At 40.2% G+C, this 26,864-nt stretch overlaps 1 protein-coding gene across 4 annotated transcripts; it reads left to right on the top strand.

Moving 5' to 3' along the window:
- tbl1x (transducin beta like 1 X-linked) lies at positions 1–26,860 on the top strand. 4 transcript variants are annotated; one of them, XM_039819104.1, is made up of 16 exons: positions 1–356; positions 8,513–8,583; positions 17,633–17,738; positions 18,325–18,470; positions 18,761–18,980; positions 20,427–20,559; positions 20,737–20,878; positions 20,981–21,044; positions 21,186–21,283; positions 21,995–22,055; positions 22,216–22,337; positions 22,426–22,500; positions 22,597–22,724; positions 24,294–24,459; positions 24,564–24,665; positions 24,833–26,860. In XM_039819104.1, the coding sequence occupies exons 3-16, from the start codon at positions 17,681–17,683 to the stop codon at positions 24,857–24,859; spliced, it is 1,542 nt and encodes a 513-aa protein (XP_039675038.1). In that variant the 5' UTR covers positions 1–356; positions 8,513–8,583; positions 17,633–17,680; the 3' UTR covers positions 24,860–26,860. The 4 variants fall into 4 exon arrangements, with proteins under 4 accessions (XP_039675038.1, XP_039675037.1, XP_039675040.1 ...); XM_039819103.1 differs by lacking the exon at positions 8,513–8,583; XM_039819106.1 differs by lacking the exons at positions 1–356; positions 8,513–8,583 and adding an exon at positions 8,613–9,016.
- Positions 26,861–26,864: the final 4 nt, after the last annotated feature.

The raw sequence follows: 26,864 nt of genomic DNA, 5'->3' as shown, positions 1-26,864 counted from the left end.
TCTCTATTCTGTCTACGTCTCTCTCCCGCTGCCGATCAGCGCCTGCTGCTGCTGTCTCTTTACGTTCCTCCTGATCTCAGTAAACGGTGAAACTCCACAGAGTAACTAGCCTGCAGCCTCAGCCAGACAAACTCGGGTATATTCCAACTTAAGCGCCAGTTGTGAGTGTGTCTGAGCGATTACTGCTTTGTTAGCACACCAAATTAGTCCACAGTGAGTCATACGGCAGCGGTCGGAACTTGAAATATGACGATAAGCAAAATGGGAGGAAAGTCGTTGCTAGCTTGCTGAAGTTGGAGGTTCTCCTTGTGGAAGAGGTGGCGGCGGACACCACGAGTTCACTCTCACAATAAAAGGTAAGCCAGTTGAAGCGGCATGGTTTGGGCTGCAGTGCATTCGGGCTGATTAACGTTATGTGTTTGTGTGTAGGTTATACGCGAAAACGTTAATGCCATTCGGAAATTGGTGATTATGGCGTTGATTAGGAGCCTGCCCGGCACATAGCTTAGTCACCCTTTGACTCCACACGTGTGTTGAAATTCTTGCTTGTGTCTTTAATTTTTTTTCTCTTTCGCTTTATCCAAACAACCTACTTTTCTGAGACTGTTTTTTTTCACACTCGCGTTAAACCTTGGAAGCGGAATAAGTTTTTAGAGGTTGACCGTTGTCCCATTTTGGTGAATTATTAGGATATCTACCTCTAAGTGGCCACATTAAGTTGCACCATTGCAGATTGAGTCATTTTGTTCAAGCTCAAATATGAATACTACATATGTATATTGCCATGCAGACTTTGGAAGCGCATGAGTGGGGTGAATACATTTAACTATACTAGACACTGCCAGTTTTCAAAGGACAGTTCATGTTACTGTTCAACTACAATGTTAAGCTGTTCCCTGACTCTGTGTCAGCTGTAGCTGCTTTAAAGCACAACATAGGCGCCAATTTATCAAAAGAACCCCTGCTAATTGTGAAGCTTGAGGACATGGGGATTTCACAAGTTAACAGAACACTTAATAAAACACTCTAGTGACCTATACATTCTTCTTATTTTCCAGTAAGTAGCCCTGTCTATTCTGTAGTTCTTGGAATAATGGCATGCAGCATGTACAGACAGTTAAGATGTCTCCTCTATCCTCTGAGCATCAAAGAGTTTATCTCCATCAAAGCAAGACATGAGGAGGATTCAAATGAAAATGACTGCTAAAGCACACTGTTGTTTGAATGTGGCCTTAACCTGATTCTGCTTCAATGGCCCAAATAATTAATGCCAAAGTTATGCCCCCATTTTCTTCTTGACCTTGTGGCTGTTGTATGTTCACAATATCAGTCAATGTTGTTTGGCTACTGAAATCAGGAGGCATTTTAACAAAGAAGTTGCAAAAGAACCTCTTTGATGAGAAGGACTTGGTTTGACATTCTGGTCGCCACCTTTTGGTTTAAAAAAAAAAAAAAGCCATTCATAAATCTGGATGACACCATTCTTCACTAATGCCATCACCTCAGCGATACCACAACTGTTGTGATCATTGTGTGTGTATGTATGTATATGTGTGTGTGTGTATGTGTATATATATATATATATATATATGTGTGTATGTATGTATGTATGTATGTGTGTGTGTGTGTGTGTGTGTGTGTCGTACACCTAACAGATGACTTCAGATTTGTTCTCTTGGTAATGTTACTATAAGGCAGTTCACAAACAGCCTTACCTTTTAGCCAATATTTTTCCATCTTTTGGCGAAATCCAAATTCACTTATTCCCAGACGGTTTGCTGTCATTATTAGTTAAGCACAGTTCAGGAGTTTACTCCATTTTGCGTCAACAAAGAGATAGCATAGTTTACTGAGGCCAGAGGGCATGCTATAGATAAGAGACCCCCATGGAGTACAAGGATTGTCCTGTTGCACTTTCACACTGTATAATTAGCATTTTTGGTTAAATCTTTCGAAAAGGGTTAGGGTAAGTGGACTTTTGACTCAAGATTATACAGTATACAGTATATAGGTGACTGTCCTATCATGTGATGTTATAATTTTATAGAATCTGTACAAATGCATAAGCAAACTGCAGGTCTGAGGGGGAAAAAAAAATCAGTTGCTCAAGTTTTTGTTCTGCACGTTTGAACAGTTTTGTCTGATGTGGTGCGTAAAAGTGGCACACAGTGCATTGAACACAAATTTGATTTCATCTGATTATTAGCTTAACCTATATTCTCATTTCTTTTTCAGTCACTATTCTTTATTTATTTTTGTTAACATTTTGATATTGATTTCAACCATATCAGTTTTGGTACCAGAGTCTGGACTTGCAGTCAACTCTAATTGCAGTGGTTACAAAAACAGATTTAGTGCCAACTATTTAAAGAACAATAGGAGTTTTATTATGTCTTAATGGCATGTTTCAGACCACTTTACGTACCACGTTTCCTTGTATTGGTCCCTGAATATGTTATTGTCAGTGCCTAAAGTCATTACTACCTCTCATTGATAGCTCTGGAAGGTGGTCTAATTTTTACAGAGTGAGGAGCAAGACTTTTTCTCAATGCTTCATAGACTTTAAATCATTCCCAGTAAACATTTTGTTCTAAGGGGCATTTATTGTCTTTCTTTTATTTTGGTGTTTAGAAGACGGACACAGTTAACTTTTGTACATTGTCCTCAGAGGGCATACCTTTTATTGTATATCTGCCTCTTGTTCAGTGACAGGATTTGAGTTTAAACTTATTGTCTTTGGTTTCAGTACTGTATGTGGTCAGACAAAAGTGGATGGCGTACCATATGTGAAGAATCAAAATTCATTAATCTAATGGATTGTAGTCAGTCCTCACAGATTTTTGATAAGTCATTTAAATGTAATTACTATGAACTTGGAAAATTGAAGCCCAGAAGAGACAACTGTGAATCGAAAGTATATTGTATAACTGTTAAAAACAGAAATGATCTCTTAGTCATAAGTAGGGCAAGGAAGTCCCAGAGAAAGCCCATGTCAACCTTGTGGTGCTGCAAAGCTCTGTATCAGACTGTCCAAATAGTTCTGTAGCAGTACTTATTTATGATAGGCCATGGGGCGAGGTGAGCCATTCTCTCGTTCCAAAAGAGTTATACAGTGTGCATGGGCTACCAGCCAACTGCCAGACTAGTGGATACTCTGAAATAACGACTATACAAGTTATGGCCAGTTCAAGGCTATAGTTATTTATTTGGATTTATTTTGGATCTAGGGCGGCTCTGTTTATAGTTGTGTGTGCTTGTGTCTGTTGTTCCTTGACTCTGTCCTCGTGTGTATTCAAATTTAAAATAAGTAGGAGGAAGCAACATGCCTTTTTAAGGGTGTGTTAAATGTCCAACTGTTTGTGTCTAGTAGCTAATCAGTTTATATTCCCATTTTGTCTGAAGAATGATTCAGTTTCCTTCTTTAAATACTTGGAATTTATTGTTAATGGAACATGTTCACTTTTTAGCACAAATGCTTGATCAATAGTCACAAAACTTTTTTTCACAAGGTCAGTCTGTTACTATGTTTCCATCATTCTAGTGTGCCTCTAAAGTAGGCACGTCATTTTTCAGAAGGAAGGTGTTTGGAGCACTGTTACTGCTGGCGGATGACTGTTAAGGAAGTTGTGCAAGCACATGCATGCCAGAGTGAGAAACTTCTTTACTAAAGAGAACATAGTTTTTTTTTTGTCTTCACCGCCTCCTGATTCAGCCACGTACTTATCTTGTCGGATACATTGTGTATTGTGTAGCAGTGGAGTAAATGTGAGGAGTATGTACTGTAAAAACGGAACCGCATCTGAAAAATATTACCGTAACATGAATTTGTATAATTTTGTACTTGATGATTCAATCAGGAGAGTTTCATGCCCTTACAAGCCATCGAAGGGCTGTTGGCCACCTATCATTATCTATTGATAAAATGAATGGGACATCATTTTCCACATAGCACCTCTGTATGACAGATATTTAATTTCTTGCCATGATACTTAACTACTTCTGTAAATATTGTAAGATTTATATTGAGACAATGCTATAGTAATTGTTGGAACATTTTAGTAGAGAAAGACCAGAGATATGTCTGAGCTGTGACATTGGTTGTCCACTAGAGAGCACTAACAGGTTTATTTTTCAACTGTAAAATGTGGTTCAGTACAATATTTCGTTATGGTCACAACTCTCTTATGACCAAATTCAAGGGGCTGTCTGAAACTGTGCGCTATTGTGCATTATCCCCATATTTAAACTGCTCACCCCTCTCTATTATGGCCGGCCTTTCGCGTTGCTTTCGAGTGTGTTCGCTTGGAACGGCTATAAACAGTTTTGCCTTCTAAAGGCTGGGACACATCAGGCCGATTATCGGCCGTGGGACAGTCTGGCGAGGTCAGTGACTCAAATCTGTTCGGTGCGTCCCGTGCCGTCGTCCATCTGGGGGGCTGTCGTCGTTCATTTTGGCCAACCTGACATGTTCGGTCGGCGGCAGGAAAGTCGGGACTCACCTAGAAATGACAAGCGGAATGAGGTGACTACAGTCTCTCAAAATCTGATGAAAATCTTTTAAACTGACCTTTGTTGAGCTGAAATGAAGACAGATTCAGCAACTGCATGGCCTATTTCTCGCTTAAAATGTTTTCAGAAACACGTTTCAGTGAACTATTTTAGTACAATATGAAATATTATTCTGAACGGCCGCCATGACAGTCTGGCTCTGAATTTCCGGAGAAAACAAACCCATGTGACGCGTTCGTCCAATCAGCTGCCGGTTTTCATTTATTGGGCAACATTACAGATTAGCGCCACCTGCTGTTATAGAGATGTATTATGTCTCGTCTCCTCTCGTCTTTTTGGTCTGTTCTGTGGCAGTTTTTTGGACCTCGGGGACGCGACTGATCATATCGACGGGGTTTTTTGTCAACGGTCGCCCGTCGGCTATATGTGTCTACACCATTACATGGTCGTACGAACCAGTTCTTTTCTAGCATACCCCAACCTTGAATATCTTTGTTTGAATTAGACCGTTTTGAGCATGTTGTAAACCAGTGGGACACATGCATGTGTTCTGTTCTCAATGTACTCATAGGTTATCTGTGTGTATATAGCGGCTTTGAGCACACTGCTATGGAAAATGAAACGACCATCTGTAGGATGTCAGTGAAAGTTTCATGTTTGCTGCTGCATTATTTGTCATTTCCTACTCCTTGTAGTTTGAAACTCCACATCATACCACAGTCTGGCCCTACTACCAGTAATTTACGTGTAAGAAAAGACCTAAAGCCTAATCTTTGGGCTAATTTGTACATGCATCTAATCAAGGTACTATGAAGACAGGGCTATTGCTCTACACTTATGTATAATTACACAAATAGGCTCGTTGATTAATAATTTTCATTATATATTTACGTTATCTTTTTTTACCTTTGCCCTGTGAACTATTACACACAGTCAGTCACAATCAGTTTTTATTACAGAGCTTAATGATGCATTTTTTGTCTCCCAACAAGACTGTTTTTGGCCCGGTGTCTATATGAAATACTACATATGTACTTCTTTTTTTTTTTTAATCAGCGATTTTAATTTAATTGTTGTCTATTGTCTGTGTATTTTTATGATCCAAATACCCATACCAATTAAACATTTGTTTGTTTATTAAGATCCTCATTAGCTTTTGCATCGCAACAGCTATTCTTTCTGGGGTCCACACAGTTTACATAGTGACAATATAGACATTTACATTCAGACTACTCATTAACATAGTTTAAATAACACAAACATAAAGAAAATGGACCGACTGAATCTATCATGATCTAACAGATAAATGTCATGTTTCTCAGTTTCTAAAGTAACTGCCTCATGGCAAGTGCCAGTTACAGGAATTTAGCCCTGATTTTCTGCTCGCCGACAGCAAGCTAAATATCTGGCGCTGTCGGGAAGCTGCAGCCAATGAGAGCACAAGACACGGACTGATGGGAAACCAGGGAGGTGCATTTGCACTTGCAACTTGCATTTGCAACACGGACCAAAGTTGTTGTTGCACGTAGAAAAAAATATAAATATTAAAGGCTATAAATATTAAAGATGTGTGGAAACAGGCTATTTTGTGAACATGTGTGCCAATGACAACACCCCATAAAAACACTCAGTCTGATCTTTTTTGGCTTTGTTTTATCGCTGAAATTGAAAACATTTCTAAACAGTTATTGCGTATGTGCAGTCAGTTGCTTAGCAGGTTAAACAGTGTGTAGAACACACACACACACACACACACACACACACACACACACACACACACACACACACACACACTACCAAGAGAAATCTGTGTATTAGTGCCGTGTCGAACAGTGTAAATGCTAGGAAAAGAAAGAGTTAAGGGACAGCTTAGAATGAAGATCAGTTTTTCAGTTGTCTGCCTTGTTTGTTTGACCCTGATGGAAGGAAAGCTCAGAGAGTGGGGGGTATTTAGGGTGGCATGAGCAGCTGTTGACAGAGAAGCAAGATCTTCTGGTCACCATAGCAACACTTGTATTGCCCACACTGTAGTGCCTCTGTGTTTACAGCTCATTTGTGCAATCCTCATCTTGCTGAAAAAAAAAGAATTGCCTGGCTGAGTCCTCTGTTGACTTTTACAATCTCAAGGGCACTTCTTTCTTATATTGAATGAATGTAGTTTATTTACTCTACCGAATACAGTCTTTAGGTTTCTTTTTTTCTTAGTGAAACTGGGCTTAGATAAAAGCTTGTTAAGACATACGGTCCATTCCTATAAGATGTAATAGTTTCAGTTCCTGTCAGTGGTGGATACAACAGTTGCATCTACGATATATCAACACAGCCAGAAGACTGCCAAAGCTTCTCTCCATTTTACTGTTTGTTGTTTTTGATACAGATCATTTACTCTAGATTTCAGATGCAATACACAGGATCTTGTGGCTCATGCAACATAGAAGTACAAAACATGCACTGGCCTAGATTTGAAGCCAACTAATTCTACATACTTGTCAGTGTTGTACAATGAATTTTATTTATATAAAAGTGATCGTGTTCACTTGTTCATTCAGTGTCCTTGATGGGTTAAAATTGAGCAAAAAACTATTGTGTGCAAAATGCAAGAGCATTGTGTTGAATGAAGGTTTTTTTTTTATTGTGTAGTGACAAATGACACAAAGAATGTCGATGAAGCCAGTTTTTCTGATGTATAAAGAGCATTAGGAAAGATTAATATTTTATAATGTTGGTTGTGTCCTGCACTGAGCATCAACAGATTTTTCAGCATCCTACAATCTCCGAACAATGTATTTACTTGCCACCCGCCCCCACACAGCCATATACACATGCATGCCCTACAGCGACTGGTTCCTCGTTTGCTTACATGCACATATGAAACCAGGTTATTTTGAGAAACCACAAAATCTGTGTTTTTATGCTCTTTAATAACAGTTACTGTAAAAGCTGTCTTTGTAACTGGTCAATTATCTGATTTTTTTTTTTTTGAATTTTTATTTCCTACCCTGTGCTATATCTTTTAACCAAGGCTGGTATATTAAAGACTTAATAATATGAGATAATGTATATGTAAATTATATTCATAACATAAGACTTCATGCGTAAGACCTGGTGTCCAGACCAAAACTCACACGGAGTTAAATAATTGCAAGGATCTGCGTTGGTATGGGCATGTTGCTACAGATACACGATGAAATACTATCAATGTATTGTCCACATCAATAGGAAAAACAACAGGAGTTAGACTGCTGATATCCTTGTTTCTACAGAGAATACTAAATGACACCAATAGGCAAGTGGGAGTTGTCATTTTTATTTGATGCTAATGGCTTCAGCATGAGGGTCGATCTTAGGTCCTGACGCTCCCGAATAGAAGCCATCATGATGAATCCTTTCAGTGATCCTTGTTGTCTGTCACCATCCCCCATTCATTCCCCTGGGAAAGAAATACACTTTCATTACTGAAAGAGAAAAATACACACCTAACACTCATATTGCTGCAAATCTATCAAGGCGTATATCAATGATTTGTAAGTGAGGATCATAGCATTGGTGCATATTTGCAGTATCAGTGGCTGTAATAGGGCACTACTCACCCTGATGACCTTTTTCACTGTAAACTGCTGAGAGGTACAGTAAATAAGGCCTACTGCTTCCAAGGTGGCCAAACCTGTGCGTGTGTTAAGGCTTTGCAATGAATCGAATTTTGATCGGAATTTCGGTTTTGGCTATCACAAAAACAATGTAATTGAGAAAAACCATTATTTTGCACATTATGTTTTGCAAGTAAACTCTCATTTTGTATTGTGTTCTGAATGCTAAAAACAAAAAAAATTCAAACGGGAAACGTATTAAGGGAAATTTCAGAGTTCAAGGTGTTTTTAAGTTTAAGAAATGCATCCTCTTTGCAAAAGTCAATGACTCATTTTGTTAAATAATCGTGATTTCAATATTGACCAAAATAAATGTGATTATGATTTTTTTTTTTTCTTTTCTTTTCATAATCAAGCTGCCCCAGTGCTTGTGTGCATGGAGAGCCAACAGTCTGCAGGTTTTCATTCCAGCTGATCACATCAGTAGGTAAATTCACAAATTACTACTTTCCCTTTGCTTAAAGGAGTGCTAATCAGTGGGCCGAGTCTTTGGATTGAATGAAAACCTGCAGACTGTCTCTCATGGCGTGGGAGAAGTGTTTCCCCTGGAGACTGAAGGATCCCATCCCCCACCGTTTGCCGACCTACATTAGCTGTAGCTAAGTGACTCATTGAGAGAGGCAAAGAATAATGCACAAATGGTTGTTGTGATTACCTGTGTGGGGATCGTTATTTATCACCCAACTCCCATTCCACCATCCCCCCTCTCTGATTCCCCTCCCCCACTCTATCTATCTCACTCCCCTCCCCCCTCAAGACTGCAGCCCAACCAGAAGCTTCAAAGGCGGGTTTTACTCAGCAGAGCAGTTCAAGAGAAAATGGCTGCTGTTTCCAGGTCTTGTTTGCACATCTGTTAGGAGGTGACTGTTCAGGAGAAAATGGGGTCCCCGGTATGCTGGTTTTCAACATTATTCTATTCGAAAACCTTCATGTGTAGGAGACAGCTGGTTGTGTAGCTCTCATTGCACCAGTTTTTGAATTCAAATGTTTAGGTATGTTCAGAAAGTGATTTTATTTGGTTTCAGCTATGAATGGATGATTTTACATGATAAGCTCTATTCAGAGTGCTGCTCAAGGAATGATTTGCACTGGCGTGTTTGTTTTAACCAGGTTAGCTGGAATCTAACAAGTTGTGTTTAAATTGGCTATCAGCCATAAATTAATTTCTGTTTAAAATCTGTATAAAGAATATCAGTGTTGTGTCTTTGTTGGGATCTATTTTAACAGATCAGGTAAATCTGCAATTGGCTCTTTTATTGTATATTAGCTACGAAGAAAAGCCTTAGAATTGAGCGGGTCTCCAAGCTGGTTTACAGTGAATGATAAGTCATGGTCATTCTTCTCTCTGAAAATCCACATTCATTCTCAGATATTGCTGTCAACAAAATATGAATGGATCTTATGTTCTAACTAGTGCTGTTAGTTAAACACGTTATTAACGGCGTTAACGCAAACCCATTTTAATGGCGTCAATTTATTTTATCGCAAGTTCTTTGTGGCCTAACAAACTGTAGTTTTTTTCACATGCTGTTGCAACAACTAGTAACGTTAGAAAAACTACAACACCACACCGGATCTAGCTAGACTGGAAACAAAACAGCAGGCACGCCACACACACTTGTTGGGCTTGTGAGCCGGCCAAAGAGTAGTAGGCTAACGTTACGTTTTGAGTGGATGGCGAGCACGAGACGTCGAAATGGATGCCAATATGATTCTGAATGGAAAGTTTACTTTTAAAAAGTTGCCAAATGGTTCCACTGACAAGACCAAAGTGATGTGTGTGTTTTGTCGTTGTGAACTGAGCTATCATCGCAGCACGTCCAGTCTGAAATACCACTTGATGGCCAAGCACACAGCTGATGCAAATTCTCCTCCCCCCTCGTCAAAGCCAGGCGACAAAAGCACAAAACAAGCCGATCCACTTTTCCATGTTGATAAGAGCATTCAAATGAGAAAAAATAATCTGACAAAGAGAAATCAAGGGACGTGTAGAATAGATAAAAATGTGCGATTAATTGAGAATTAACTATGACATTAATGCAATTAATCGCGATTCAATATTTTAATCGTTTGACAGCACTAGTTCTAATTGCACACAGAAGTAACATGATTTGAAATAACAGTCTTAAAATGTCCAGGGTAGTAAGAGTGTTCAGCTTAAGTGAACATTTAAGGTTGTTCCATGCTTTTGGTGCATAGAAACTATAGCAGATTTACCAAATTCACTTAACCTGTGGGACTTGAAGGATAAAGCAATTTGTAGAGCGAGTTTGGTAAGGATCCAATTCATCATAGGTGCTTTATATAGTGGTGACAGTCTGAGAGAATTGTGCCAGAGAGGTCCAACCAACTTTGTTATACAGATTACAGTGGTTGGTGTCATAGGGGTCACCTGTAATGAATCTGAGGGCAGAGTGATAAACTGAGTCCAGGGATTTGAGAGTGGTAGCAGCATAATCCAGGACTGACAAATAGACTGCCTCGACTGTTTCCTGCAGTGCAAGTGGAAGCTGGATCTGTTTTTATAAAAGAAGCCATTTTTTGTCTCAGTTTGGTTATGATTTTTTTAATATGTTTGAATGTAAATTCATCAAGCCATATTCCAACATATTTGTACTCCTGTTACTTTTGCAATGTTATCACCATTCAAAGTGGATAGGTGTAACCTGCTAAAATCAATGCCTCTTGCTCTAGAGAAGAGCATGAACTTTGTTTTGTTTGCATTTAAAACAAGTTTAAGATAAATTAAAACTGTTGAATGTTGAAGGGCATTGAAAGAAGTTTGTAATTTCTCAACAGTCAGCTGTGGAGAGGTAGAAATGCAATACAAAATACAATTGTCAGCATAAAGATGACCATTCCAATCAGTTAAATGAGACTCAATATAAATTATAAACGGGGCAGGGCCTAGAAGTGATCCCTGTGAAACACCTTTTGTTACTAGTAAACTTTTTTTTGGGGGGGGGGAGCATTTCTGCCTTTTAATGGACAGGACAGCTAGGTGAGAAAGGGCAGAGAGAGGGGGAAGACATGCAGGAAATCGGCACATGTTGGACTCGAACCCTGGACCTCTGCGTCAAGGCATAAACCTCTTTGCATTTGTGGGCCTGCTCTACCAACTGAGCCAACAAGGCCACGCTGGTAACGATTTTGATTGAATGTTTTCTGCTTTGAGTGAACCAAATCCAATATTCCTTAATGTAATGTAAATGAGCAGAAGATAATCAACAGTGTCAAGCTTTTGACAGGTCAACAAAAATAGCAGCACAATGATTCCTCTAGTCCATAAACTATATATAATTTACTACAAATGTGACAGCAGAGATGGTGCTGTGCATCTGTTGGGAGCCATACTGCTGGCGGTTGGTCATTCACCAGTGATTCCTAGGTTTTTTCAGGGAAGTTTAGACATCGGTCAATAGTCGATAGTAGATCACTGTTGTCTCCTCCGTTATACAAAACAAATCACATGAGCAGACTACCAGATACTAGGAATTAGACCATTTGATTGTGCACACACCTGTGAAATGTATTACTTGGCTTCAACTAAAATGTTTTACAAATGAATAATAATCTCGGTTCTTATCTAATACAGATCATTTTTAATTAATGTGCATGCTCAAATGTTTTAATTAGTTGTGCTTGTACTTCTGGGATGACATTTAAAATACAAACACCAGAGCAAACAAAACACTGTAGTAGCATTGATCAATTGAATCTGTGTTGGATTATAAAGAAATACTATTGTATTGTATTTGAAAGGATTGACCAATTTTTCAGAGAACTTGCATCATGACATTTGCTTTACACTTTGAGTTATAAAAAAAATCAACAACTGTCCTCCATTACGTCTTCCCTCAAACTAGTTCCTATAAGCAAGTTCTGTTCTTCACCATATGGGCATATATTGGTCAAACCTATTAATGAGTAAACACTATCTTATTTGTTTCTCCACGTGGTAAACCACAGACTGGTTGAAGAGCTGTTTGGGTTCAGGGGCCATTTAATTGGATCCTTTTAAAATTTTCAGATTCACTACTTTATGTCAACATTATAATATATTGATATTTTTCACAAGATAATGCTCCACGTCATTAGGAAATAGTTTGAACCTATGTTAATAGTACATCTAGTCTACACTATTTCTACATTCAGCCACATTACTGCTGTGCACTAAAGTGACAGTGTGTCCAGCCAAATACACAATCCATGTAGTTACACTAGTAAATTGAAGGAAAAAGGGACTTGAAAGAAAATGTGACTTGAAGCCTATAACTATGCTTTGGATTGCAATTGTAAGACAGATTTCATTTAATTAAAATTTAAATGTAACGGTTTGTCAAATTTAAAGCTTCGGGAAACTGTAAGTCGAGAATTTATAGCTAAATGAAGTTAATGCATGTTAATAGAAATGCTTAAAAAACTGTCAATCACTCCCATTTCTGTAATTAAATGTTGTCATCCTTGTTTCTGGATTTAGTTTCTGTTGCGACTGTTTTGTCAAACCAAGAACAATTGCTCATTTCCTTGTGTTGTCAGTAATGTGTGATTGTCAATAGTTTAAATCTGCTAGTTGAGGGAATGACATTTTACAACCGTGCAATACATGTCAGAGAAGAAACTTAAATTGGCAGGATCTTTCAATTTAAAACTTCAGAGGAATAAAATGGGGGGGAAAAGGAGTAAAACAGATTTATTTGTATGCTGTGCCAATTTCCACCAGAACTGGGTAGTAAACAAACTAGGCTGGTAAACAAGATGTAGTGCAGAGAGTAGCACGGAGGCTCCATTGTTGGAGTTTTTCCCAAATTAAGTATGAATTTACAAATATTTAACTGTTTCAGCTGCAGTGCTGGGCAGACGTGTAACATTAAACAGTTTGTTCGCCGTGTTAAATTAATGCAATCCCTCTTTGCCTCAGAGACACACAGAGTGAGAATGACACCTTGTTTTGCCGTTGATGGGATTGAATCGATTTGGTGCATGCAACACATAATCTGGGCTCATTCCTCAAATGTAGGCTATTGATACTCTTTCAGCATTAAGACACTTTAGTTAGTTTAGTTTTTTTGTTGGGTTGAAGGTGTTAATGACAGTGACATATATCGGTTACCTTTACAGCTATAGCAAACTCAGCCATGTGGAATAGTTGTTGTGTGGGGCTTGGAGGTCTCCTACATTATTTCCAGGGCCTTCTTGTTTTTATTTGCATCTTACTGAAATGCCCACCATACTATATATCTGGGCGTCTGGACCTCTGTGAGAAACCTCATAATTCAAAATCAAGTTTCCTGCTGTACCTTTTTTTTTTTTTTTTTTTTTATTAAGCTGTAATATCACAATATTACAATAATCATAATCAAGGATATGTGGTTATACATTTCCTTTTTAATGTGTCTGCTGTATATATCACTTACTTCTACATCTGTGCTGGTTAAACAGCAATTTTGTAGTAGCAGCCTTATAAGCAAAGCAAGTGTTTTTTTTCCTTTTGTGATGACTTTCTTTTTTCAGTGGGATCATATCTTCAGGCTTTGACTCCACTTATCACTTCAGTGGCTAAACCTCAGAGCCGTTGCAGAGGTTAGCATTTTGTCTGGTTTCCCGGAAGGCGCATTGTTTGGTCAAAGGAGGCGTGGATGCCCAGGGAGTTGTGTAATGGATGGTGGCATCATGGGCCCATCTGATATAGAGATTATTGCTGTTGCCCTGCACCAATGGGACCTGAGTCCCTCCAGGCTGCCTGTTAATTACGTTTCCAGTTGTTTGGCATGTAGCTGTGGCGGCCTTGGTAGCAGCGGCTGCCTTGCTTTGATGTGGCTTCTCCTAGTCGTATATGTAAGCTGAAGATAAACACAGTGGCAGTGGTCAAATCGGGCCACAGTGCCTTACATAGACAGGATTAGTGTTGTTGTGCTTTCTGGCAGAATAAAGCATCAAGCATTTGCCTTTGAGTTAGTTTTCTTTGTTGATGTAAATGAGGATGTGTGAAACAGTGAAATGAAACCAGTATTTGTTTTTATAGTAACATTTCTGAGATTCTGTTCTGTTTTTATTAATTTTTTTAATTAATGTTGCAGGATTATTTTTTTTACTCAAAGTGTAACTTAAAGGTTAGCCCACCTGTGGAGTTTTTGACCTCTGGAGCACTATGGAGCTGTATTTAAGAGCAGATCCCTGTTATGTCTTATGCACGAGAACCCACATGCACACCACATGGTTTCACACTATTTCACTGACTTGCAGGTGGCTGTTGTGTGCCAACAAATGTAGGGAAGAAGAAGAATGCTAGCATAAAAAACATGGATGTAAACAATACATGATTAAAAATGTAGAATCAGCTTTGCAAATGTTTTATGATGAAGGAAATACAATTTTTTTTACCTAAAGAAAAACCCACAAGCCACCTTTTAATGGCACCACTTACATACTGTATAAAAGACACTTTGTTCTGTGGCTGCACCAGTTACAGAGGTCGTTATAATTCCAGCCCTTAGCATGGCTGCTGTGGTGCAATAAAGGCAGACTCCATCTGAAAGAATATACCAAGGTGAAAGTGAATAATTCATGTTGAGTAACATGTTCAACCCCTCTGGCTGTATGCCCACTGGTAATTGGGACAACACCATTCTCTATCTATTTTGCTCGATCTCTCTTGTTGCTATGCTACCAAAGGGGAACTTGAGTGGGCCTGGACAGTGTTTGGAATGAAAGTTGGACAGCCATGTCTTAATACCTGACACTACCCCTCCCCCCTTTATTTGTCTTTGTATTCTCAGCAAAATGTCTGTCCTTTTTAATCTCCCTTATAATACTTATACAGTTATATATGGTTATATAGTTTGTCATGACTCATTCTCAGCTTGCTGTTTGTTTCTTTTGTTAACCATGTTGCTAATCTTAACTTGCTTATAGAGCATTCTCTTTCTTTCCATATGTACATCTGTCTGTGTTTACATTGTGTGCAATGTTGTTCAAGCTCCATTTACCCTGCCCACGTAAAGTGTATGCGTAAGCCACAGGGAAATTATGAACTCTACAGTATTCTTGTTTTCATCAGTCTGAGGACAAAAAACCCCATATGGAAACATAATTGCCTCTCTGTTTGTTTGGCTCCATTCGGTTTTGAGACAATCTCAGTTGAAATGTTAACATAAGCTCTGTTAAACATCACTATTGAAAATAACTCAGAAGTGAAGGTCAGCCTGGCTGCTCTGAATAATTCTCCTCTTGCTCTCTTCTGTAATTCACAAGATGGGCAGTAGACAGGCATTTAATATCCTTACTGCTTTATCAGGGCTCTTTCCATCTAGATGGTTGGCCAGGTCACTAATGGGAAGCACTATTCAGTTATCAGTGATAGCAAAATGGATATAGACACTCCTATTAGGCCAGAGAAGAGAGGGTGGGAATACTTACATTCAGTAATAGACATGGAGTCACAGTTTAAATGACCCAGGCATTGACATTTTAAAAGGAAGGAATCATACAATTGGCAAGACAAGAGTGCGCTCGTACTCAGGGCACGTTCAGACCAGAAAAGAGCGATCTGGCGATTCAGAGTGTGGGAGTGTCACTTAAATGGCCCATTTGCACAAGTAGACTTTATATTTCACAATTAGTGGTTTCCGTCTTTTCTGACTGCACTTAAAGGCAGCATCATGTCAGGGAGAAAGGAAAGAGACGTAGGGACTGTGCTTTTTTTGTTGCAGGAAACATTGAGCTATTACACAAACTCCTTGGCAGTTAAGTGCTTGTGTTGCGTTTTTTACCCTCCATAGTGTTTTAAAACGTTCTTGCGGCAGCGATAGAGGCAGTGATGTTTCCTGTTTACAGTAGGGGACTCTCACACTACCTCAAAACAGACTGCCAAGTCTGATCATCGGATACATGATTGGCCACCGCAGCGTGACGTCGGGTTGCGTTTTTCCAAAAGTTGAATCTGTCTCAACGTTTCGCTGCAGGCTGCTGTGTTTTATCAGCCCCCACTGCCGCAGCCTGAACACACTATCCCCATTCAAAATGAATGGGAAGACCTGCGTTTTTGCTAGGGGTGGGGGAAAATGGCCTCATGAGACCGTCCTGATCTCGCGAGCTCCAGTTTTCCACTTGCAGATCAGTCTGGCATCTTGAGATAGAGAAAATTTGGAGCCGTTCGCCAAACGACCGACCAATCAGCGTTGGTTTTGAGGCGGGTTTAGGTGTGACGCAACGAGAAGCGTTTGTTAGTCTAAACAACATGGCAGCTTCCACGGATGAGATGAGCGTAGCTATCACACAAGTTTTATCCGAATTATAAAGTATTCCTTCATTGAAAGAAGAGCAAAAAACGGCACTGGAGGCTTTTCTCTGAGGAAAATATGTTTTTGCTCTTCTCCCGACTGGTTTCGGCTGATTGGTTGATTTGGCCCGTTTATCACCAACATAGGTGGTGATAGACAGATGGTTTATCCAATCAGCTAACTAGTATTTTCGCCCCTTCCCAAAAGTTCTCCAACGGAAAGTTCCCAGATGGATATGCCGCGCAAATGCGAAGAAATCATCTGGTGGAGTCAGGTGGGGGGGGGAATCGATACAGCATAGTATCGCAATATTTTCCATGGCAATAGTGTATCGATCTATTATTATATATGTGTTGGTGAGTTTGTCTGCTTGACAATCCCATTTTGCAGCAATAAAAGTGAAGTGAGATGAACAAACAGAGAAATTAATCTTTTTAGATGAAACGGATGTTGACAAAGTTTCCTTTTGGGGACATCATTTGAAACTGGGAAAAATTTGAAGTTGGAAAAAGTTAATATATTGCAATATTTTTTTTTTAAATCGCAATAATATCGTATTGTGACATAATTATCGTGATGATATCGTATCGTGAGGCCTCTGGTGATTCCCATCCCTAGTTTTTGCTGCTCCATCTGTTTTCTCCGGCTTAAGGTTAACCTTCTATGCGTCAGTGACATTTCCTTGAACCACTTCCTCAATGACTGCACACAGCTTATTTTGCAACGTGCACAGATATAACTTTAACGGATGATATTCTACAATTCCTCTTTTCACAGTGTTTACCAGTGTGAACATCAGAATTGCTATATCAGTTAGTGAACGTAGCATGTAAGCGTGGAACAGTAACATGTCTGAGGACCGTGAATGCAGGCTAACAGGTGTGTGTGTGTGTGTGTGTGTGTGTGTGTGTGTGTGTGTGTGTGTGTGTGTGTGTGTGTGTGTGTGTGTGTGTGTGTGTGTGTGTGTGTGTGTGTGTGTGTGTGTGTGTGTGTGTGTGGGTGGGATATTAAAATATATTGGCTCATGTCTAAATCACTAAACAAGGTTGGGAACAGATTTGTTTTCAAATCTATTTTTAAGTGTGATAGAGAAATCTTTTTTTAATTTGTTTTGGAATGGCTTAAGAATATGTCATATGCAAGATCACAGACCTAAATATTAATCTCCACTCCCATTTTTGATTATATTTTCAGGAGTGAGCCCAGCCTTCCAACATACCTCCTCCTTTTCATTGGGCTAAGATGAGTATTACCAGTGACGAAGTGAACTTCTTGGTCTACAGATACCTCCAAGAATCAGGTTTGTCTCAGTAATACCTGCTAAACACAGTCATACTGTTTTAATGCTGATCATAAATGGATTTACTTGGGCTTGATACACAAATTGCTGGTAGGTTATTTGTCTTCAGTATTGCAGGGTTGTGCTAACTATGCACATCTTATTTGATCAAACATGGTCACTTACATGGAGATATTTTTCCTCCGCTTATAGTGGATGGAAATAAAGAGGACATTTAGCCCCTGTAATATGAACATCTTGTGGGTGCACAGAATATTGCTTTGCTCCTTAGATGTCAACATGCTATTCACTCTTATAGGATTTGTATCAATGATTAAAATCCTAGCTACTGTGTATTGATACTGCTTCTGAAGCCACCTGGCAGAATACAAGCTACTAATAGCCCTGAGAGGTCAACATTGCCATTGGCATGCCTTATTACGCTCTCAAACGTCATACTTGTTATGCTATTGTTTTTTTGTATTAATTTACTGTTAGCTTTGTTTGGATCGGACAAGACCTTTCCTTGAACATTTGTGTTGTGTTTGTGCACATCTTGTGCTTGGCACTCTCCCGTTAATGAATGTGAATGGTGTTTTGTTTTCAGGTTTCTCCCACTCAGCATTCACCTTTGGCATCGAGAGCCACATCAGCCAGTCTAACATCAATGGAACACTAGTGCCCCCTGCAGCTCTCATCTCCATCCTGCAGAAAGGGCTTCAGTATGTGGAGGCAGAAATCAGCATCAATGAGGTGAGGGCAGGGACTTGCTGTTACTAACTCCCACACATTTTTTCTAATGCTTAATGATGCAAAGACAGACTTTGATCTCTATGACAACACACCAGGTTAACTGCAATGCTTTTAACATTTTCAGTCATCCTTATACTTTTAAGAAACACTGATGAATGTCTGTTCGAGATTACCAATTAGGAAACTCTTCACCTCTGTAATTGATTAATATCAGGGAGCCTAGACCAGTCACTAATCGAAAATCACATCGCCTCATGATGTCTTATTAACTGCTGTTATTGTCCTGACAGGATGGTACAGTCTTCGATGGTCGGCCAATCGAGTCACTGTCGCTCATTGACGCAGTGATGCCAGATGTGGTGCAGACGCGGCAGCAGGCCTTTCGCGACAAGTTGGCCCAGCAGCAGGCGGCTGGTGCCATGGCAGCTTCAACCTCTGGAAACCAGTCCAACGCACCAAAGAATGGAGAAGCCACTGTCAATGGGGAGGAAAATGGCACTCACAACATGAGTAGGTTCAGTCTTCTAAATACGCATGTCCCAATTATCTCAAAATAGGAACTTACAAAAAAATAATGATGTGATCAAATGGTTCTCAAGAAGGGTTAAAGGAAAGGGACAGACAAGTGCACAAAAATGTTTGTTCCATGTAAGTTTCTAGACTTGCATTTCGTTAGGAATCTAAGAAATGCTTTTTGTATTGAAATCTTCAGATAATGGGTCATGAATGAACCTTCAAGTTTAAAAGAAAATTGGTGGTTATATTGCAGCATTCTTATTAGTAGTGGAGCGTGGCAATATATCGATATATCGATATTGTGATATGAGACTAGATATCGTCTTAGATTTTGAATATTGTAATATGGCATAAGTGTTGTCTTTTCCTGGTTTTAAAGGCTGCATTACAGTAGAGTGATGTCATTTTCTGAACTTACCAGACTGTTGTAACTGTTCTATTATTTGCCTTTACCCACTTAGTCATTATATCCACATTACTGATGATTATTTATCAAAAATCTTATTGTGTAAATATTTTGTGAAAGCACAAATGGTCAACACTACATCGCCCAGCCCTAATTAGTAGTCAAAATATTTCTCTATATTTCTCTCTCTTCTTTACTTTTAACGGAAAACATCACGGCTATTGCAGAAATATATTGACTCTTGGCAATGCTAAGTTTTCTCAGTTTTTTCCTAGTAAGTGAGCATGCACCAACTACATTAATGTTTCAAAATGTCGTTAACATCTGCTCCATGATATTAATCTGTACGTGGAACATTTTCAAAGACATGGCAGACAGGAGTTGCTCTTCCAGCGCTGTGTTTTGGCTCTGTGATGTCATAAGAAAGCAGCCTAGTAGTTTCATTATTACACCTACTAAAATCATCAGTTTTTTTACTTCAAGGGATTTGTCCAAATTACCGCACAGTTTTACACGGAGAATCAAAGATAGCCACGATCAGGTGGAGCTCTAGAGAAGGGGAAGGGAATGTGTGTGGCAGCACATCCCCTAAGAATTTAATTCAAAGGTGTAGATGGTAACAGGAAGAGTTGGGTGTGAGTAAGGTTTCACGGTCTTTCTGTCTTTCACAGGTTAGAAATTATCTGAAAGCTTTCACATATTCTTCAAACATTTACTGTGACTGGGTTCTCATTATGCTGTGATATGTGTGTGCACTCCAAGTGGGTCAGTATTTTCAGACTGCGATAAATAAAAATAGCACTGGCATATACTAGCAGAAACACATTTTTTTGTTGTTGTTATTCATAGCTTCCTGTTATTTAAAGGTATACCTTTACCTCCTGAAACATTCATTAGCGGTACATTTATCAGCATTTTATTTTTAGTAATCATAGCTTGCTCACAAGTGTCTGTTATTGACATGCGTGTGTTGGTGCATATATAAATGTGTGTGCATGTATCTGTCCATCTGTGTGTGCGCCCACTCTTCACAGATAACCACAGTGAGCCCATGGAGATGGATGTAGATGTGGAGATACCAGCCAGTAAAGCCACAGTGCTCCGAGGCCATGAGTCTGAAGTGTTCATCTGTGCCTGGAACCCTGTCAGCGATCTGCTGGCCTCGGGGTGAGTCCCTGTCTGTGCTAAAAGTAATCTTGATGTGTGCCGGATGAGTCATACTACACTGTATGCACGCTTTGGCTTTTATTTTGTAAGACATATGGCCTCATAAGATCAATCGCTGATAGCTTGGATTCCAGCAATCCTTTGACCCCCCTCCTGCTGCGTTGGTATTCTGTTCAGCTCGGGGGATTCCACCGCCAGGATCTGGAACCTGAACGAGAATAATAACTCCAACTCCACCCAGCTGGTGCTGCGCCACTGTATCCGAGAAGGCGGCCAGGATGTCCCCAGCAACAAAGACGTCACCTCACTAGACTGGAATGTAGGTTCCTGATCATCCATCCTCGTCTTTTACTTTCACAACATGGTGAACTGACAGCTGAGGGCAGTTAAGTAACAGTTCTGTTATCTCTCCATCCAACAGAGCGATGGGACTCTTCTGGCAACGGGCTCGTATGATGGGTTTGCCAGGATATGGACAAAGGATGGTATGTCCTCCTTCATTCCAGTACGGTGCTGTTTCCTCGGTCATTAGGTTTATGCCATTGTTATTGTGAATAATGCAACCTCTGTGACAATTTTTTGAAGGATCATTTCTAAAAGAAATGGATATGGCTCTTATCCATTAGGAAATCTGGCAAGCACCTTGGGACAGCACAAAGGGCCCATATTTGCACTCAAGTGGAACAAGAAGGGGAACTCTATTCTCAGTGCTGGTGTAGATAAGGTATTTCATAATGGCCCACAAGCATTGATTTGTGTCTTTCAATAATAATATCCTCATGTGTTTTTTCTTTACCAGTCCTAGGGCTTGACATTAACTGTTTTGATCATCAGCCAAAGTGTAAATCTGTATCATATAATTTTTCTGCTATTCATAAACTACAATGCAAACTGCACTGCTATCGGTAAATCTTCTGTACAGTATAAGCACAAGAGACACAGAGAGAGAGAGAACCCTTAGATTATTTGATATATATAACATAGGTTATTAAATACACCTACAGTAATTATATCCTAGCATCATTGTAGCATGTGACCAAATCTAATTAAATACAACTTTATAAATACCTTAAGTGAAATGAAATCTGTTATTTACAATAATTGTAGATTTTGTTTGTGCTACAGTGACATGAATTGCAGATATGCCTATTTTGTGGATGATTCTTTGAAAATAAAACTGTGTATCAACAGGCACGGAGAAGTTGAACAGGCAGATAAAAGAAAGGACACCAAGGACAAGGAATATGACACTAGCTGTATCAGTGATTTATTTTTCTTCCCCTACCTAATATTTGGTGGGATTTATTTCAAGCCCAAGTAGTCCTTTTAGAGTACATTTGGAAGACCCTTTTTAATATGCCATATTCTTTCAAATGATGCTTTCAGAAATGTTGCGTTCATGCTTTGTAATAAAAAGTTCAATTTCATTTTCCAGACGACAATCATTTGGGACGCACACACAGGAGAAGCCAAGCAGCAGTTCCCCTTTCACTCAGGTAAAGCGAGTTCACTGTGTTTCCAGAACAATAAAGGCTTATCATTGTAGATAATAAAGAGGATGCAAAATGTTTCCTGCCCAGTTGTGGTTGTATTGTGGGCTCATAAATGCCCTAACCCATTATGAATTCCGGTCCTGTGCATTCAAATATTCCTCAGCCCCAGCACTGGATGTCGACTGGCAGAACAACACCACCTTTGCCTCCTGCAGCACAGACATGTGCATCCACGTATGTCGCCTTGGCAGCGACCGGCCCCTCAAGACCTTCCAGGGCCACACGGTGAACATCTTTTTCTGTGTCGCTCCGCTGACCTTACGCCATGCTTACTCCCTCCACAGTCCTGCTAACGAGTTTTGTGTGTTTGCAGAATGAAGTTAACGCCATTAAGTGGGATCCCTCAGGTATGCTGCTTGCCTCCTGCTCAGATGACATGACCTTAAAGGTAAGTCCTCAGTCTTTTAGAGCTTAAAGACAACAAGCCTAAGTGGTGATTAGCATCCAGTCACATTTTGCTGTTGCTGTTTCCCCTCACACCCAGATATGGAGTATGAAGCAGGAGTCCTGTGTCCACGACCTCCAGGCTCATAGTAAAGAGATCTACACTATCAAATGGAGCCCCACGGGTCCCGGAACCGGCAACCCCAACTCCAACATCATGCTCGCCAGGTGGGGAGTCTCTTACACATAGCTCACATTTTAGTACCATTCAGGGCAACCACCCACGTTGCTCAGTTTTGAAAGAAAAGTCAAAGTTTGTTAGCCTGGATGCCAGCCGAACTTAGCCCCGCCCACAACATTTTAGGTGGGGAAGTTCGGTCTGGACTTGATCTGTTGTGGAGCAACTATGCTCGAACCGGAGCTGTTCAGACCAATCAAATTGTCAGGGCGGGCTTTATACGATGATGGCCAGATGATCAACCGTAACGTAATCAACCACGCCACCAAAGAGCGCTTGGGTTGAATTCGTTTCAGATGTGTAGATTCCGCCATCGCGTCTGTTGTAGAAGATATCGACAGCGCGTTCATTTTAAAAGAGGAACAGAGAACCGCGATCACGTATGTATACACATTGCCACACGCGTCCGCACCACACGGAAACTGCCGCCTCTGCCGTTGCTCTGTCGAAGCCTGCCTTTGACTCGCAGCTTCTGTGACGTCTGTCTCCGTCGCTCCGATTAGTTGCAGGTCTATCCAGCTGAGTGCAGAGGCATTTTCTTTCCTGGTTCGGTTGAAACACGCCCCATAATCACAGCCCAACGGAGCAGTATCAGACTCATATTCTGACTAGAATCTGAGTATGACCACGTCAGACTAGAAGTTTGTGTGCTCAGAACAAGCTTTATATATACACGTGTGTGGGGGAAGGGGACACTTGTCATAGCCTTGCATTCAGAATAAATCATGTTCCTGGCTAAATCCCAGTGCTAGTTATTGTCAGTGGCCCAAAGCCCTACACCCTGACCCAGATGTGCATGCATGTGTACATGTCCTACTTCAAATACCAAAATAACACAGGAATTTACAGCCCTTACTGACAGCCCAGCACACCTGCCTATAATTCATATTAGAAATAAAACTGCCATTATTGCCACTGCTTGGAAGGAACTTTGTAATCTTAAGTAAATGCCACCGTTGAACAGTACGTGTGCAATACATTTTTAATTGACTTCAGTTTTTGCTCCCTCCATAACATTCTTCCGAGTTCACTTTCCTTTGTTGCCAAGGGCACCCATAGGTGATTAGCTGTGCCTATTTATACCTTGGTGAAGATGTGTTAATTGAAAACAGACTTTTGTTTTCAACAATGTCTCAGTTTTAGGGTCACAGATGCTCACAGTTAGTCACTTTTTTTTGAGAAGTCAACACTTTTTTTTTTTCTTTTCTTTTTCTTGCAAAGTGTGACTCTTTAGTGTAGTCAGTGGTTTATGATTTTCAAGTTTCCAAGAAGTGTGTTAGACATTAGCATTGTGAAATTGCTTAGGACAAGATGTTCTGACGCTAACACAAATGCTGAAAATCTGTAGCTTCTATCAATGTGTTGTTGGTCCCTTTTGTTTCCGTTTATGAGCTTTCGGGGTGCATTCACTGCATCATAAATCCGTCGAAATAATGAATGCTATTTAAAGGCGTCTTGTGGGACTAAAGAAACTTAAGTGAAAGCTGTTTTGGTCATTTTAATGACAAGCAAATAGTTTTTCCTCTCATATCTGATCTGTGTCTTTTCCACACCCACAGCGCCTCTTTCGACTCTACAGTACGCCTGTGGGATGTTGAGCGAGGGGTTTGTATTCACACGCTGACCAAGCACCAGGAACCAGTCTACAGCGTGGCGTTCAGCCCCGACGGCAAGCACCTGGCCAGCGGCTCCTTCGATAAGTGTGTCCACATATGGAACACCATGGTAAGCATCCGATTCATACGGTTCCAAACCGCAGAGGAGAAGACTCATTATTATTGCTATATCTCGATGCAGTTGGTCATTAATTTGTTTGCACTCTTGTTTAGACTGGAGCATTGGTGCACAGCTACAGGGGTACTGGTGGTATTTTCGAGGTGTGCTGGAACAGCACTGGGGACAAAGTTGGTGCGAGCGCTTCAGACGGCTCGGTAAGCCATGGCCATTGTGATGATGAAGTAGTCATTTTAAACCATTTGCGGCTTTGGTGCCTACAAATAAAATTGGCTGAAAGAACTCATTACTAGTACTTTGAGAACAATAATTTGAATGTTGCTTGAAATGTATTAGTAATGCTACCTTATTCTTTACCTTGTAGGTATGTGTTCTTGATCTCCGAAAATAGCTGACTTGAGACTTTGATGAGGAGTCCTGGAATGTGCAGCAAATTGCCTTCTTCTGACAGCAGCAAACACACACTCATTGCTCGAGAAGAGCTGTAAGGTGGAGCGAAACAAACCCCGCACAGGAGCCAACGCCAACTGACTTCAGTGCACTTTACTGTTTGTTGACGTGTTTTCTATAATACGCCTATTGGAAACATAATGGAAGCCGTTTAAGAGATCCCCAAGAATGGACTGAATCCAACTCCCTGGGTGCATCCGTGTTGTAAAAGGTTTCTAATGAGAAAGTGCCGGGACCCCCCCCCCCCCCTCCACCGCCCGGGCCACTGGTCCAGCTGTTATTGGGTTGTAAGGGTGGAAACACAAAGATGAGTTTTATATAAAGAGAAACGTGTTAACGAGACACGTGTTTGGCTGTGAAGGGCAACAAATTATGAAAGAAAGGTTGTGTTGTTTTTTTGTTTTGTTTTTTTTAAGAATTCCTCTGAGCAAATGTTACGTCATGTCCAAATGAACTAACTGGGGACGTGATAAAAGTAACATCAATACTGAAGCACTGGTATTGTCTGTTGACAGGGTGCTTAACTTCTTCCCAGTGGAGAATAGTTTGTTTCAAGAGTACTTCTTGCTTCTTTTCTTTTCTTTTTTTTTCTCCACAGATGGACTTTTGAAAGTCAAAATTGAATGTGCCGCTACAAGGCAGTTCTTAGCTCACGTTTAACATCAGGTCAACAAAAGGAAAACCTGCCAAGCAACAGTCCTAACCTCCTAAAATGACCTACCCAATTCACTCGAGGTTAGATAATGTCATTTTATGGTCAAGATGTGAAAAGTGTGGTTTACAAAGAGTTTTCCCTTTTTTTTGGATGTAAATTTCAGAATGTAAAGATATGTAAATTAGATTAATACACAGACTTATATACTGTGTATATATGTTTATATACAGTACACTTTAATGGCTAGCGCTGTCACATCTTTGCTGATAATACGTGACCAGACCTCTTTTTAAATGAAGTGCATGTGTCATCAGCTTCTTTTTATACAGTCTTTTTCAACTGGGCAAATCATATCCAATGCATCGATTCGATTCTTTTTTCAGTGAATCACAAATGGTGTTGACACGGATATGTTAAGCAGCTTTGCTTTTCCACTATTGACCCCTGAAAGCCATGGAAGAAATGAGCACCTCATTACCGGCATTAAGGGAATTATCTGGTCAACAATATGGGAGAGAACAGTCATCACAGTCTCCTGCCTGGCTTCTGCCAAAACGTTGCGTTGTATGTGGAACAGGACATCACAGAATCAATAATGTTAAGAGTATCATGCAGACCTGAGCAGGGAAAGCTTATTTAGCATTAGCATGGTTTCTCTTTGGCACTTTCCTCTGAACAATTTTTTGACCAGAAGGTGGAGGTCAAGGAAAAGTCCTGCTGTTGCTTAAAAAAAAAGAGCTATGTTGGTCTTGTTTAGTCCCACCGACAATGCCCGCGTTGTGGGCTGAGCTTCATCAGCGTGCTGTAAGAGTGGCTCCATCTGCTTACTGGGATCTCATAGAAAAGACAGTCTCTACAAACTAACTTGCCACCACTTTGATTAGCCTTGTTTTCTGGTCCCTTTTAGTCAACGTCTGCTTGAGCAATGTGAAGTGCACTTTTTGTAATGGTGGGTACAGCAAATGTTCAGATTTTGCTGAAAGTTGATGGGCCAATGTTTTTTCCTCTATTTTTAATGTCACAATTGGATGTTAATAGGTGGTTCATTGTTTTCTTACTTTTTCATTTGCTGAGAGCCATTATTGTCTGTGTCAGACTGAGAATTGGGCTGTGGGTTGGTGGCCATTCTTGGCATGCTTAGGAGCCCGGTAAGGAATATGTGCTGTGACGGCTAATATCTCTCTCGCACCACGGTCCAGGGTGCAGTCACCTGTTTTCCAAGACAAAACTTTAAAGTCATTCAGTGTCTCAAATAAATCACTCTATTTTGATATCAGAAACCATGGAGCCT

This window comes from Perca fluviatilis, chromosome 12 (genome assembly GCF_010015445.1).
Source record: "Perca fluviatilis chromosome 12, GENO_Pfluv_1.0, whole genome shotgun sequence".
In the NCBI taxonomy this organism is placed as follows: Eukaryota; Metazoa; Chordata; class Actinopteri; order Perciformes; family Percidae; genus Perca; species Perca fluviatilis.
This window is presented reverse-complemented; position numbering and strand designations above follow the sequence as displayed.

What these genes read in the sequence shown, in the direction of transcription:
- tbl1x (XM_039819103.1), top strand. Translation starts at nt 17,681, where the DNA reads ATGAGTATTACCAGTGACGAAGTGAACTTCTTGGTCTACAGATACCTC. An exon ending in AAATGGCACTCACAACATGA is followed by an intron (nt 18,981 to 20,426) that starts GTAGGTTCAGTC and finishes CACTCTTCACAG; the next exon opens with ATAACCACAGTGAGCCCATG. An exon ending in TCAGTGCTGGTGTAGATAAG is followed by an intron (nt 21,284 to 21,994) that starts GTATTTCATAAT and finishes TTCATTTTCCAG; the next exon opens with ACGACAATCATTTGGGACGC.